This window comes from Chiloscyllium plagiosum, unplaced genomic scaffold, assembly GCF_037043375.1.
Source record: "Chiloscyllium plagiosum isolate Xiang-an unplaced genomic scaffold, Cpla_swu_hap1 HiC_scaffold_2, whole genome shotgun sequence".
NCBI lineage: Eukaryota > Metazoa > Chordata > Chondrichthyes > Orectolobiformes > Hemiscylliidae > Chiloscyllium > Chiloscyllium plagiosum.
In genome coordinates, this window is record NW_028270140.1 from 30,601,221 (window position 1) to 30,617,637 (window position 16,417).

The 16,417-nt window shown below is 41.4% G+C and overlaps 1 protein-coding gene across 1 annotated transcript; it reads left to right on the forward strand.

The window, feature by feature from the left end:
- Positions 1-1,559: 1,559 nt before the first annotated feature.
- Positions 1,560-5,137, forward strand: foxe1 (forkhead box E1). The gene has a single exon (XM_043674205.2). It carries the CDS (start codon positions 1,608-1,610, stop codon positions 2,712-2,714), a length of 1,107 nt encoding a protein of 368 aa, XP_043530140.1. The 5' UTR covers positions 1,560-1,607; the 3' UTR covers positions 2,715-5,137.
- The last annotated feature ends 11,280 nt before the right edge of the window (positions 5,138-16,417 follow it).

The following is a 16,417-nucleotide window of genomic DNA, read 5'->3' on the forward strand; positions in this document are numbered from 1 at the left end:
AATGAAAATGAAGCACGCCAGCAGAAACTATTCTGAAGAAGGATCACTGGATTTGATACGTTTCTCTCCATAAATGCTGCCAGACCTGCTGAGTTTCTCCAGCAATTTCTGCTTTTCGTTTCAGATTTCCAGCGTCCGCAGTTCTATGTTTTATTAACAAGAACGCTTGCAGAAGGGATTAGTAGTTCTAGTGTTGAATCCTGACCACATTGTTTTGAAGCCAAAAAGTTCAAATCGAAACATGCATTTACAGTCGTGGCCGTTGGAGTTCCCTGCAGCATCTTTCAAATATATTCAAGGTTAGCGCTGAGTTTCCTGAGGTTTAGCAGTTACTTTGATTAACGGACATTCTTCTCCGGTTATTTAACCGACCTTTGTCACACCGAAGGTCAGAAGCCACGCGACACTAGGTTAAAGTCCAACAGGTTTAGTTGAAATCACACAAGCTTTCAGAGCAGCGCTTTCAAATAAACCTGTTGGACTATAACCTGGTCTCGTGTGACTTCTGACCTTGTCCAGCCCAGTCCAACACCGGCACCTCCACATCACGTCACGCTGAAGACATTTCTAAATAACCTGTTCAGGCACGTTGTGGTCCACCCTCTGGAGCATGTGGGAGTTGTACCCAGGCCTCCTGGCACAGAGGAAGGTACAATTCTTTAAAGGGGGCGCGTTACTAGTTTAAACTAGCCCTTGTTCACGTCGAAAGATTTGACCGTCCCGTTTTTATCACCAGTCGGTAGTTTTAAAGCATTTATTGTGACAAGTTTAAAAATAAATCCAACGTTAGCTCCACTTTTTAGAGGGATAACTGGGATTTTCTATTCACCAAGTCTGAGTTCTACAGCTCAGAGAGTATTCGGCCTTTTCTTGTGGTGTTGTGTTCGGTGGAGTTCTGAGCAAGGCTCACTGGAGCCGAAATGTTAACTTTGACTTCTCTTCGGAGATGCTGCCAGACCTGCTGAGCTTTTCCAGCAACTTCTACTTTGAAATGCTCTCTTTGTCCATTACCCAACCTGTACTGATATTGCCAACCCCCGTTATATTTAGGGGAATTCCGCGCCCGATTCTAAGTACAGTGCTTGGATGAAGGAACAGGGCAACTTCGACCACGTTATGAACCCAAGCCAGTCATGAGGGGGTAGTGGGGGCTGGCACAATTACACCATTTAAAAGGCATCTGGTTGGGTATATGAATAAGAAGGGTTTTGGGGATATGGGCCATGTGATGGCAAATGGGACTCGATTTATTTATTTAAGATATCTGGTCGGCATGGACGAGTTGGACCGAAGGGTCTGTTTCCGAGCTGTACATCTCTATGAGCACACGCCAGGTTTTGTTTTAACAACATGCTGAGGGGCATTTGGAGATTTTCGTTCTTGAAGATTCGAAACAACCCAGTGCTGTTCAACTCCGCATCGCCTTGCCTGACTCGGCTTGTGAGAATGGGTGTGTTTATTTAAATGACGGGAGGTGGGTGTGACTGCTGTTTGAGATGAGGAGCAGATTGCAGGAGGGGGAGCGGTTCAGCAGCACCTGCATGCGAGCGAGGGAAGGTGTCTGTGTCTGTGTGTGCGCCGCTGGTGATGGCCTTGCTGCTGTAGCAATGACAGCCGAAAAGCAGCAGCCAGTCCCGGGAGCCTCCAGCCTGGCGTCCGTCAACCAGCCGGGGGTGAAAGTCGAGAAGGAGTCGCCGGCTCTCCCGGAGAGCTCAGCGGGCTGCCCGCCTGGGGAGCTGGCCCGGGGGAGGAGACGCAAGCGGCCGATCCAGCGTGGCAAACCCCCTTACAGCTACATCGCGCTGATCGCCATGGCTATCGCCAGCTCCCTGGACAGAAAGCTGACCCTGGGGGGGATCTACCGGTTCATCACCGAGCGCTTCCCCTTCTACCGGGAGAACCCCAAGAAATGGCAGAACTCCATCCGCCACAACCTCACACTCAATGACTGCTTCGTGAAAATCCCGCGGGAACCCGGGCGCCCGGGCAAAGGCAACTACTGGGCACTGGACCCGGCCGCCGACGACATGTTCGAGAATGGTAGCTTCTTGAGGAGGCGGAAGAGGTTCAAGAGGTCGGATATTACAACCTACCCGACTTACATGCATGAAGCCAGCGTTTTGGCCCCACTGCAAGTAAGCAGGACTCACACAAGACCCATCTATGCCAATATGACTATCAGTCCTAGCTATCCTCAGCAGCTTCCTGCTAACCCCCCTCTGCACTATTCAGCATCACCCTCGGCGTTCACCAACAGCTCCTGTAGGATGTTCAGCTTCAGCAATCACGGCCCACTGGCTCCAGCCTCAGAGCTGACTCAGCAGCCTCCTATCACCTACACTGCAGATCTGACTGCTACTGCCTACCCTAACTTTGGAAACCCCGCTTATCAGACTCAAGCCTGCAACGGGACCCTGTGTTCTCTACCCTCTAACGCCGTGCCGTACACGTATTCGGCGCCCAGTCCGCGTCCCCTCATGAGCCAGTCGACTTACTGCTTAGCCAGCGGCCAGATGTACGGCGCCTCCAGCCGCCTGTCCTGCCCTCCCGCCTCCCTGAGTCATGAGCCAGTGGAGCCCTTTGGAAGATTGTCTCCTGGCCCGTTCTCACCTCAGCGGCAGTACAGCAATAACGAACAGGCCAACTGTGCGAGTACACACAGCAGACACACAGCTTACTGTGGAAATATGGAAGGGATGATCTATCCCACTTAGAACCGAAAGAACAAATCCTTCCTCGGGAGCCCCCGGACATAAACAGTTAAACATTGACAGCACATTTGACACCTTATGACAATCCTTGTGACAAATGTCTTGCATTGTACATCGATCTCAGTGTGACTGAGCAGCTTAAAAGTTGCAATGTTAAAACCGTGTACAGTTCTTAGGACACCCCCCCCCCCCAAAAAAAAGAAACTGTTTAGCAGTATTGCTTCTCCGTTGAAACTCGGAGGATGATGGTGTGTTTTCTGTTTGTTTTCTGATCATCAATTGGGATGAATTTCCATGATTCTTCGGATCATTTTGAGAATTGAGTAGCGATAGAGTGCTCCTGAACACTTGTTGCTTTCACTGAGACCGACCCCAAGTGCACTGGCTTCTAAAACCGTCAAAGCTTCCTACACTTAATATTTTCATTCAACTGCATTTCAGATCTTCCACATTCTCCAACCGTACCATACTGTAGATCACTTACACAGTTTTTCTCCTATTTCAGTGTTTGTGATTAGGGAGGTTTCGTTGTGTTTTGAACCATTTGTGTAAGGAACGTTTTCTTTCCCAATGTAAGGGATATGTACATTTTCATATCACTGTATTCAGAAAAGGTCTGATCATCCGTCTTGGAGCGATGCTTCCCATGGATTCGATGATCAAAAGATTCGATCGATCGTTGTTTGAATATCACACATCTCTGAATTCGCTCTAACAAATATAACTAACCGCTGAGAACTGTATACGCCCAAAGATCTGTCGGTGGGAATGGTTTCTGGGACAGTTTGTGGACTGCTAAGAATTTTATAAGATGTTGATTTCAAGTCTATCACTTCAGTTTAACCTTAAATAGTAAATCTCCAGAAGTCTGAGTAACATTTGACTGGCTTGAGTAAAGAAAAACTCCCCAATATTTACATTCATGGCGCTGGTTTGGCAGAGTTGGATATAAATTCAATGTTGTAACAAGCCATTGATAATACACAATTAATAAGAATGTGATTATTCATGATTATGGATTAAAATATTAACTGATATATAAAGTAATGAAACACGGGAAATCATCAAGTTCCGTGTGACAAAACCCTATCATGGCAGGCTTTGAACTATGAGCTGAGAGTGGGCCTTGGGACAAACTGGGGCTCCGTCTCAATCAGCCTCTTCACCCCGGGTTCACCCTTATACACTTGCGGAGAGATACAAACAAAGATGCGCATTACCGAGGAGGGTCCCCTCTAGATTAAGACGCGGACCGATCACCTTCAACTAAATAAATAAGGCTATTGCTTGGCACCAGGGATTTTCGTTCACTGAATAAATAAGAAAATATTGATGCATAAACCAGTGCATTGTGTTTAAGACACAATACATGATCCGTCTTTTTTTCTTAGACAGGCTTGCACAGACAGGAATTTGGACTGGAAAGAAAGATTCTCAATCATGTTTGACAAGTGAAGTTGGCATGTTTAACTGTCGAAAACATGGCAGCAGTATAGCAACGACTACCACTCAGCCAATGTCGAATGACATACAGCACCCAGTTCTGTATTGTTGTACATGGGAACATGGAGCATGGAGTAGATCAAAAGGTAGAGACGCATCCAAAATCTGAGGTTAGGTTCACTTTTAAACTTCCTATTTCAATCGTCCTTCACTAATTGTCCTTAGGAAGATGGTTGGTTGAGAGTTGTTACTACTTCAGACAGAGGCCTTTCAGCCGTTTGAATCTGTGCCAGTTCAGTGTGGAGAAACCCAGTCTGTCCCCAATCCTCTGTTATCTTTGTAGCTCGGCAACCTTATTTTCCTCAAGTGCCCATCTAAGTTGATTTTAAAATTGTTCATTGATTCTATTTCCATTCGGCAGAGTCCCAGGTTACCACTACAAAGTTCTTCATGTCCCTGCATCTCTCATCCCAATCTTTAAAATCCGGTGTCCTTGTTCCATCGGCTAACGGGAACAGTCTATTTTCACTGCCTACTTTATGTGAACCTGTCACAATCTCTATAGCTCTACATCAACCAAAAATCTCCTTTGGTCCAATGAGAACAAACCCAGTTTCTCCAATCTTATCTTGTAGCTGAAATCCCGCGTTTCAGAAATCAATTTAGTAAAGCCCTTGATAAGCCCTCACAAGCACTCTTCTTAGATGCTTCCAGGTGTGTGGTCAGTGACCACAACTGGACACAATATTCTAGCTGTGGTCTAAGCAGAGTTTTATAAAAGTTCGACGTTTGTACTTAATGTTTCAATTAATGAATCCAAGCATCCCATACATTTTCATAACCACTCTCACAGTATGTTTTACTACCTTAAAAATCTATTTATATAGGCCCGATATCGCAGCTCTTGAATGATTTCCCCTTTACCTGCTTCTCTTCCATTGAAAGACAGTCATGTTTAGTCCCACATCTCAGCTTTTCTTTGGGGGGGGGGGGGGGGGGGCGGTGGTGAGGGTGTTTCCAGAGTCCTGTAGGAAGGGGATTTCAGTATTTGGTCCAGCGACAATGAAGATTGTGCTATATTTCTAATTCAGTATCTAGTGTAATTTAGAGAGGAAATTGCAGATTATGGGTGTATATGGGTGTTGCTAAGAGTGAATGTTTAAGATAGTGGACAGGAGCAGGATATTTTGTACTAAGTTTCTCGAATGTTGTGAGGCTGCACTCGTTCAGATAAGTGTAGCACATTTCGTCACAAGTCTGACTTGTACTTTGTAGATGATGGACAAGTTTTGAGGAGTCAGGAGGAAAGTTTGAGAGACAATATTTCCAGCCTCTGACCTGCTTTTGAACATTATTTATTTGGCTGATCCAGTTCCGTTTCTGATCAGTAGCGATCTCATGGTGTTGCTTTTGAGGAATGATGTCATTGAATGTAAAGGGGTGATGATTAGATTCTCTCTAGTTGGAAATGGTCATTGCTTGGCACTTGTGTACCATAAATGTTACTTTCAGCTTATTAGTCCAAATTTGAATGTAGTCCAGGTCTTGTATTTCACGAATATAGATATATTGATTGTAAGAATTGGAGCAGGGCATTTGGCTCTTTCAGCCTGCAACACCCATCCAATAAGATCATGACTGATCTGGTTGTAGTTTTAATTCCACTTTCCTCTCTGGCCCCCATTAGTTATTTCCCGTGTCTAACAAGGACAGCTTCAATATCTGAGTGGTCAAGAATTGAATATTCGGCAATCATGATCAAACATTTACACTTCTGACCTTATAATGGATAGGAGATGGTTGTTGAAGTAGCTGAAGATCGTTGAGTCTAGGAAACTGCCCTTAGAAATTCATGCAGATATCTTCTGGTGAGATGATTTGACTCCCAACAAACAGACATCTTCTTTTGTGTTCAGTATGCAACAGGGGAGAGGTCCAACGACCCTGATTCCATTGTGATAAATCTGTAAAACTATATTGAAATGTGCCAATATTTCACCTCTGCAGTATTCATCATTTTCCATTAATGACAGGGAGATTATTGTAAAAGTTGAACAGACCAATGTATTGTCCCGCAGCGTGTTTGCTGCTTCCTATACATTAATCTGTCCAAAATAAGTTATATGTCACATTTTATCGTTAGTAGTTTTGGTATTAACGTTGGCTTTATTGATTGAAACACGACCAACTTGTTTTTCTTTAATTCTTCTGTGGAATGTGATATCACTGGCTTGGCCAGCATTTGTTGTCCTTGGGCAGGTAATGTTGAGCGACTATTTTGAACAGTTGAAGTCCTTGTGGTTTAAGTATAACCATAGCGCTATTAAGAAAGGAATATTGTGTTCAAACTTTTGTATTTATTCTGAAAAATGTCTAACATGTGCATACGTAGTGTGTCAAAACTATTGCCGGTTTTTGTTATTGAACACTGGAGTGCTGAAATGTTGATACCTGGAATATTTCTCTCATCTAGTATTTGTGCTATAATATTTTGTGACTGAAAAAAGGATCCCGGAGGGTAGGGGTATACTGGTAAATCTCAACGGGACCTCAAACTAATGAGAATATACAGTTTGAAAGACAAGAATGTGGTCATTTCAGGATTATTAGCTTACATGAATTGCAGTGAGACATTATTGTTGCACAAGATCCTAACTGCTTAAATAAGTGTAAAAATCAATTTTTAAAACAAAAGTTAAATCCAATTGGTTTCATAATTTCTAAAAGAAAATTCCTTCCCTCTGGTAAATCATTAGAAATGATAAAGATTCTGCAAGAAAAACCAAAAGTAACGAAACTGTTTCACAAAGGTAAAATTGGCAAAATAGAACGAGAATGAAAGTTCTGTTTCCAAAGCGAAATGTTACCAATGTCAAATAATATCCTGGGGTGATTTCCGTTTTAATTTTGTTTAGTTATTGTGCATTTAGTTTAACGCGGAATTGTGGACGTGGGTTAAAGGGCATTCTTCTGTTTCATGAGAAGTTTGAATTTTCAATAAATCCAAGTTCTGATAATTTTAATAGAGTATTGGAGATTTCTTTGTATTAGGACTTTGTGTGAAATTTCATTTCACGTTGTGCGAAGTGCCTGAGAATATCTACTTGCTTTCATTGACTGACTTCAATTCACCATGTTAGCAGTAAGCATTGAAATATTCCCATTCGCAGGGATCATTTCCAGGCGGAGTGTTATCAGTTGTAAAGTTGAATCCAGAAAGTTTATGTTAAACAAGGCAGCGACTTTTTTAGTTTTGGCCGCAGTGTTCGTTGTCAAAATGGATCTGTTTCATGCCGAATCTCGGCTTCCCTCTGCAATTGACAACTCTCTTGTTACAAGAACAATTTACAAAATTAATAACGGACAGCATCAGAACCAACGCACAAAATGGCAGATAAATGTCGTGGGCAAAATAAAAAAACCGAAAGAACTGTGGATGCTGTAAATCAGAGACAAAAATAGAAATTGTTGGAAATTTCTGGCAGCATCTGTGGAAATGGGGGTTAACGTTTCGGGTCAAGTGACCCTCAGAAATATCGTGGGCTGTTGCAACATTGAATTAGAGATAACGAGTATCAGACTGTATTAATCAGTGTCGCCATTTCCAGAACAATTTTCACCAAGAGAACATTATTTCCTGGCGGACAATTTACAAACACACCAACAACGTTATTTTTACCTGATTACTAACTTCTCTACAATGGGAAGACTGACACGGAAGAATATTTGAATTAGTTTGCTTTTCCCGAATAAAGTATCCCCAGAATATGCTGGAACGCACTCTGTAGGACAGCTAACATTTTGCTCATTGGGATGGGACGGCTGGCAGGTTTTGACTTCGATTTTACGTTGAATGGATTTTAAGTGAGTTAAAATCGCGCCCAGGTGGATCAGCGTTGCGGAATAACGATCTTTCACCAAGTTCTTAAAGAGCGAGAGGAAACGGAGACAAGAAACAGGACTAACTTGTAGAGTCAAAGTCTGATTCTTTTAAATCATCCCTGCTTTGTAGAATCATACCTTTGCTATATAGAGTGACAGAATGGTGAAGCACAGAAAGAGGCCATTCGGCCGACCGTCTGTGCTCGGTCGATTTCACGCGTCGGCTTTTCTTCATAGTCTGTAAAGGTTTCATTTTCAAATAATTGCCATTTTACAAGTCACAGTTGAAACCTCTATGTTTTAAGCAGCGCACGATCAGAAAACAACACCCTGCCTAAAGAAAGTCCTCTCACCGACCCTGCAGTTCTTTTACCAACTACCTTACCTCTGCTTTCTGTGGTTCCTGACGCTTTTGCCACTGGGAACCGTTTCTCCCTACTTACTCGATCAAAACCCTTTCGTTGTTTTGAATGGCTCCATCAAATCTCCTCTTGACCTCCCCCGTGCTCAGGAGAACACTCCCGTATTTCCCAACTCTGCAACAGCTTGCTTCTAGTTCCTTCCCAAGATTCACAAGTTTCAGCCATTGTTTCAGTCTGCTCGTACCCTTTCTATCTCAGCCATTTTCCTCCCCTTGTTCGATGACTCCCCACCTAGACATAATTATTGAGTCTCCCGATACCTTCACTGGTCATCAAAACGATCCAAGAACACTCTGTGTCTCCCATGAATGGAGAGTCAACTCTGTCCCACTCTCCATTACCCATCTTCGACCTGGCTAAACATGTTATTACAAGAACAGCTTCTCTTTTGTCTCCAATCACTTCACCAAAATAAGATGCTGCTCTGGGGATCCATTTCAATCTTAGCTATGGTCGTCCTTTTGTGGAATACATAGTGTGTTATTTGTTCCACTTCTACTCAGGATGCCTCCCTCAGCTCTTTTGTCTGAATTTTCCAAAAGGCAAAGGAAAAAAAATGCTGTCATTCAAAGATCCAGTAAAACATAATCGTGTACAATGATTGCTCTTTTCCACTGGAGGCCGATTGTGATTACTCACTGCACCAGACACAATATTATGTCGGCACTAATGGATCAATGGATAAATGTACTGCATTGTGATTAAGAACCAGATAGAACAATACAGTCACAGACCCCATTCTAGGTCTGTATTCAGGTAACAGTGGTAATAGTGAGGTTGCTACTATTGGCCTCAGTACTTCTGGGCTAAGAAGCAGAGAAACCTATCAGGATTCCAATTATAAACCCTACCCAATGTGCCTGGCTCACCCCATGTGTACCTGAATGTCAAGAGAGGATCGGTTCTGGATTAGTGGTGCTGGAAGAGCACAGCAGTTCAGGCAGCATCCAAGGAGCTTCGAAATCGACGTTTCGGGCAAAAGCCCTTCATCAGGAATAAAGGCAGTGAGCCTGGAGTGTGGAGAGATAAGCTAGAGGAGGGTGGGGGTGGGGAGAAAGTAGCATAGAGTACAATGGGTGAGTGGGGGAGGGGATGAAGGTGATAGGTCAGGGAGGAGAGGGTGGAGTGGATAGGTGGAAAAGGAGATAGGCAGGTAGGACAAGTCCAGACAAGTCATGGGGACAGTGCTGAGCTGGAAGTTTAAACTAGGGTAAGGTGGGGGAAAGGGAAATGAGGAAACTGTTGAAGTCCACACCCTCCTCAAGCTTATCTCTCCACGTTTCAGGCTCACAGCCTTTATTCCCGATGAAGGGCCTTTGCCCGAAACGTCGATTTCGAAGCTCCTTGGATGCTGCCTGAACTGCTGTGCTCTTCCAGCACCACTAATCCAGAATCTGGTTTCCAGCATCTGCAGTCATTGTTTTTACCTAAGAGAGGATCGGTGTAGACTTGGCTTTGGGTGGTGCCCCAATATTTGATGTTGAATCACAAGCAAAAAAGAAAACTTGTGCATTATATATATGTGTATATTCTGTATGAGGCCTTTCTTGACTTCAGGACATCCAATCTGTTTTACAGGAAATTATGTGCTTTTGAAGTACTATCATTATTGCAACATAGAAATGTAGCAGCCAAGTTTTGCACAGCAGGATGCGACAAACACAGCAGGGATTGGCTGGGTTATTAAATGAGTATTTTACATCTGTCTTTTACATTTACCAAAGAAGCAAATGTTACCTAGTTCATTACAGCAAAGGAGGAAACTCAATCACTAGACAATTTCAAACTGATAAATTGGAGGTATTAAATAACCTGTGATTAGAGTAGAGATGGTACTGGGATGGATGAAAATCATCCAAGGCACTGGCCATAATTTTTCCCTTTTCATGGACACATGAGTGGTTCATTCAAAAGAGTTTATAGGAAAAAAAACCTTAGCATTTACATACTTGAGTATTAGGGAAATGTCTAGAAACAATAATTTGGGATACAACTCAAAGTCATACAGACTCCTATAGGTTAATAAGGGAAAGTCAGCATGGATTTCTTAAGGAAAAATAATGTTTAATTAACTTTCTGAAGCCCTTTAATGAGGTACCAGATTGAGGTGATGAAGTTAAATTATTGAGGTGCTGTACATGGATTTCCAAAAGGTGTTCCATACAGTGCCACACAACAGACTTGTGAGACAAGTTATAACTCATGGAATAAAATGTTCAATGGATACAAAACTAGCTGAGTGATCAGAAACCACTGAGTAATAGTCAGTGGATACTTTTCAGGCTAAAGGAAGGTTTGGATTAGATTTCACCATAGCTGGTTAGCAGGACTCCTGCTTTTTGTGATTTATATTAATGCTCTAGATTTTGGAGTGCAGGCAATGTTTAAGGACTATACAAAACTTGGGAGCATTTTAACGTGTGAAAACAACAGTGTAGAACCTCTAAAGGACATTTGACAAGTCATTGCAGAAAAGTGGCAGATGAAATTTGATGAGGAGAAATAGGAGGTGATACATTTTCAAAATTCAACATGGATAGACAGTATAAACCAAAAGGTGCTATTCTAAAGTGTGTACAGGAGCAGAGAGACCTGAGTATGTATATGCACCAGATATTAAAATGACAGGCTAGTTGGTGAGTATGTTTCATAAAGCATTTAGACCTCATGGATCTATTAACAGTGGCAAAGTGAACAAGAGCAGGAAGGTGATGACGAACTTGAATAAGACACTAGTTAGACATCACCTGAAGAACTGTGTACCATTCTGGACACCACACTTTAGGAAGGATGTGAATATTGGAAAGTGAAGACGAGATTTACAAAAATGGTTCAGGGATGAGAAATGTCAGTCATGAAAAGAGATTGAAAAAGTTGGAGCTGTTTTCCTTGGAGAGGACAAGGTTAAGAAGTGAATTGATTGAAGTTTGCAAAATTATGTAAGGTCTGGACAGAATAGACAGGGGGAAACTATGTCCAATCATAAAAATATCAAGAAAAGAGTGCAGATTTAAAGTGATTTGCCAGAAATAAAGAAGTAAATGCAACGTGAATTTTTTTCACACAACAGATCATTCAGGTCTGAAATGCGCTACCTGGAAGTGTGTGAAGGCAGAGTTAATTGAGGGGTTATTTAAACAAAAACAATGAGCAGGCCTATGGGGAAAAGCAGGAGATTGCCACTAAGTCATGATGCTCATTTGGATAGCCAGTGCAAACATCGAGGGCCAAATGGTCTTCGTCATCACCATAATAATTCTGAAATCTCTGTGATAACTGACTTGATTGTCTGTTTTATTGATACTAGTCATTGGATGAACATTGACCAGTAGACCAGGGAGATCTTCATTGCTCTTCTTTGAAATAGTGGCTCGTGGATCCTTTGTGGCCCCCTGAGAGGGGAATCAAATTAACTTGAAAGAATTGCTTCCTCTGACTTTCACAGAATCACAGAATAAGAGAGAAGAGGCTCTTTGGCCCATCAAGTCCACATTGCACAACTATTCTAAATTTACATTGGTTACACTTCACAGCACTTGGCCCATAGTCTTGAGTGTTATGAAATTTCAAGTGCTCATCCAAGTAGTTTTTTAAAGATAGTGAGGTATCCCCCTCAACTATCGTCACAGGCAATACATGTCAAATCCCCACCAGACAAAATATTTTCCTCAAATTGCCTGTAAGCCTCCTAATTTTCACCTTAACATAATGGGCCCTTGTTATTAACCCTGCAACCACAGGGAACTGCTACTTCCTATCTACTCTGCCCATGCCTCTCATAATCTTATACATTTCAATCAGATCCCTCTCAGCCTTCTCTGCTGTAAGGAAAATAACCCAAGCTAATCCATGAGATCTTCTTGGTGAAAAAGAAAAGAAAGTTAGGGACACAGTTCAGAATTGAATTTACGTCCTTTCACAGTATAAGCAAAAAGGGCTCTACTAATAATATTAGTTCATAACTTTAACACAGCTATTTCATTTGCACTATTAGAGCTTGGGACAACACTTTCTTCTCTTGTTTTGAACCTTGAACTCAAAGAAAAATCACTCAAATGTAGTCACTTGGTGAGCAAGGGATGTAGAACAGGGGCAAAACCTTTTGGCTGGAATAAGAGAAGCTTAGAGAGAGAATAAAGTTGCAGCTTTATTTTGGGTGCAAATACCTAATATATTTACCATAAACTGTTTTCTTACCCCAAACTAACATCTTGCACATGATAAAGAAACCTCATAATTATGCCACTTAGGAGCATCATCAAACAAGATTTGACACTAAGGAATATTAAAAAAGGTTTTCATCAGTTTATCCAACTTACATATGTGAATGTGGTATCCATTTTTAAAATGGTATACTAATGATTAGATTACTTACAGTGTGGAAACAGGCCTTTCAGCCCAACAAGTCCACAGCGACCCACCAAAGCGCAATCCACCCAGACCCATTCTCCTACATTTACCCCTTCACCTAATGTTACAGGCAATTTAGTATGGCCCATTCATCTAACCTGCACATTTTTGGATTGTGGGATGAAACAGGAGCAAACCCACACAGACACAGGAGGAATGTGTAAACTCCATACACAGAGTCATCTAAGGTGGGAATTGAACCCAGGTCTCTGGCGCTGTGAGGCAGCAGTGCTAACCACTGTGCCACCTGTAATGAATTTAAGATAAATGTGTTACACCTTTTTCTTTAGCCTACAGCTTAAATTCTAGCCCTGCAATTAACATGTGGGGATCACAGTACAAATTTAATGGTGTTTCTGTAAACATAAAAATAAACTCCTGAATTTTGGTCACTTCAGTTCTGCAGAGACTGAAATGCTTTAATGATATCCTTATAATTTGGTTCTATGTTTCCTGTGGATTTGTTAAGAGTAAACATTAATTTGTGTTTTTCTTATTTGTTCTTTTTTTTAAAAGTTTGTTGTTACTGATCACACTGGGGAACCCAATGTAATCCTTAAAGATCTGTTAGAAGAGGATCTGTTAGAACAGTTTATACTGCGCTGCTGATCTATAACAAATTGATTGATTTTGCACATATAAGACTGTCAAAAATTGCTTCCAAAGGAATAGACTTCACTATTGACTCACTGGGCATTTTCTACTACCAGCTTTTGAAAGAAAGAAATAATTAATTTTGCCTTCAGAAGTCCAAAATATTTCAGCTACAGAGTTATTTTTGAATTGTAGTTACTATTGTTATGTCAGTGAATGAGGAAGCCAATCTACAGTACAGCAGGATTACAGTAACAGCAACATTTATTCGTGTTCTCAATCATAATCGTTTGACTTAACTGTACAATATGAACACCTACATATAATTCTGAAAAGTAAGAAAGTGTAAACAAACTGCAAGAAATAAGCTATAAACTAAGTTCATGTGTCTAGACAGTCCACACAATATTTCTGTACACATAGAACAGCTACTGACATAAACAACCCTATGATCAGAAGCATGGAGGTTAATAAAATGATTCAGAAGTAAAATTATAAAGTACTTCTTTACTCAAAGGACAGTCAAAATCTCAAACTGTTTCCCTGACAAAAAGTTGCGACTGGAGGTCAATTAATAATTTCAGAACTGAGATTGATAGATTTTATGGTAAGCAAACTGAGGATTCTGGAACTAAGTCATGTTGTTCGTGTTAAGATATCAATTCTCCATAGTCTAATTGAATGGAGTAACAAATTCCTTTTATTTTGGTTTGGCACTGCTAGCTAACATGCACTGTTGGTTTGAATTTCACCTTGTTTCAAAATATGAAGTTTACTGAAATGAATAAGAAATTAATTTTGATCTATTCTGTGACTCTACAATTATAAGTTGAAGCACACCACAATCTGGATTAATAATTATACAGAGACTTGTGGAAGCAATCAACTTTGAGAGATTCTGAACTTAAATGGTTAGAGATTTCATCCATCTTTATGTTTTCATACAATTATGAGAGGCAGATATTTGCCTGCCACCTGTTGGAAACAGGTGATATGTGTTAGTTTAAGATGTCTTTAAAGTCCACCCTAAAATCATTAAAAGAGATATGATTCATTACATATTTCTTAACAATAAAATTGTTGTAATATCACAAGATAATTGTTACCTGAGGGAATTGTTAAATAGAAACAGAGTTAATTATCTAAACATAGCCACATTCTTGCCTGTACTTGTTGAGTTGTTTGCAGAGGTAGAGGGAAATGTTAGATTACAAACCTAATTGATAATCTGGTTTAGAAATAAAACAGCTTTTTTTCAACTGAATTGTAATCAATTATTGCAACTTATTCCAGGAGTTGCTATAGTATCTTAATTGAACCTACTATCTTTTGTAGGGTTAGCATCCAGAAACATACAACAAATTATTTACTTAGCCAATACTTCTTAAAGCCTAACTTTGTTACTTAAAGTGACTATAACAATTTTGGTACAATCTCTAGCTCACTGTGGAGGAGTCACACACTCTGATTCTGCATCATACTCCGCTTTTAGGTCTAATATTTAGCCAAGGCTGGGAGGACATTTCCTGGTCATCCTCCTTATCACTTAGCTTATTACAGATTTTACTGTTCACTGCCTTGCTTGTCTTTCTGGCTGTCGAACTGTAGGCTGAAGAACTTGATAAAAACTCCTGAACAGATGTTTGAGAGACAGGGATATGCTTAAAATGCACTGTGATTGCCACATCAGCTCCTTGAAGTTCCTGGACCTGGCCTTCAGGAGATACTTTGGGTGAGAGTTTCCATGTTGAAGTTAAAGTATAAAGTGTTGTATAAGGTACTTGGTGCATCACATAGAAAATGAATGAGATGCTCTTGCCAGTGGCGAGACCTTCTAAGATTGAAGGATCTGGCTCCACCTTGACACCATTTTGAGTGCTGCAAGTCAGAAACTGTCCTTCAGCCTGTGGGATACTCCCAGAAACTTCGAGATGCCTTTCAAAAAGTCTAAGCTGGCTTCCAGCTTCACTCATGCTACCCTCCAGATGCTGCATGCAGCCATTGACAGAACATCCATCCTCTTTCCTTTAATCAAACCAGGAGGCCTGGACCAGGATTGGAGCTCATGTCACTGCTACTGGACCACATCAAAGAATTAGAAAGCAGTGCAGGAAGACAATTAATGATCTCCTATGTTGTGCAAGGATAGGTGGCACCATCCTCTCTCTGCTTTTTCACACTCACATGGCTACTACTCAGTCTTCACTTACAATGTTCTAATATCTGTTATAGTCTCATTGCCTCAATAGGACTACAGAACGTTTTTTGAAGTGAAAGAGGTAGAGCATCTTTCACCAATGAAAGTGTGTTCCTTGCTTCAATCACTATGCCTTGCTTCATCTCTTGGATTCAACAAAGTGGCTGACTGGAGATCTCATTTGTCAGGTAGCCATTCACGTATAAGTTGGCAACTGCAGTCAAGGCTCTAAGGATGACTAGGAGAAAGTGAGGACTGCAGATGCTGGAGACCAGAGTTGAAAAATGTGGTGCTGGAAAAACACAGCAGGCTAGGCAGCATCTGAGGAGCAGGAGAATCGATGTTTCAGGCATAAGCCCTTCTTCAGGAATGAGGCTGGTGTGCCAAGCGGGCTGGATATCTAAGAATGCCTCTCAGGGACACTAAAGAAAAGAATAACATTTAGGGAATGATGCCATGGATTGAGCCTAAATCATGCCTGTATTATGTATGACCCACCTCTTGACTGACCATGGACATTCCCCATATTGACTTTGCAGGACAGTCCTGACTGACCATAGCCCACACCTGAATTTGCAAGACGACTTCACAATAGCAGCGAACAAGGCCTGGATGGCATTTGCTTGTCAGCCAGGACTCACCACTGTCCAATTATCACACTGACAGCACAGACCCCAGGACTTGCATTGGACAAATTACCCAACTGACTGTGGACAACCTCCTGAATTGGAAATAATTCATCCCCTGATATATATTTC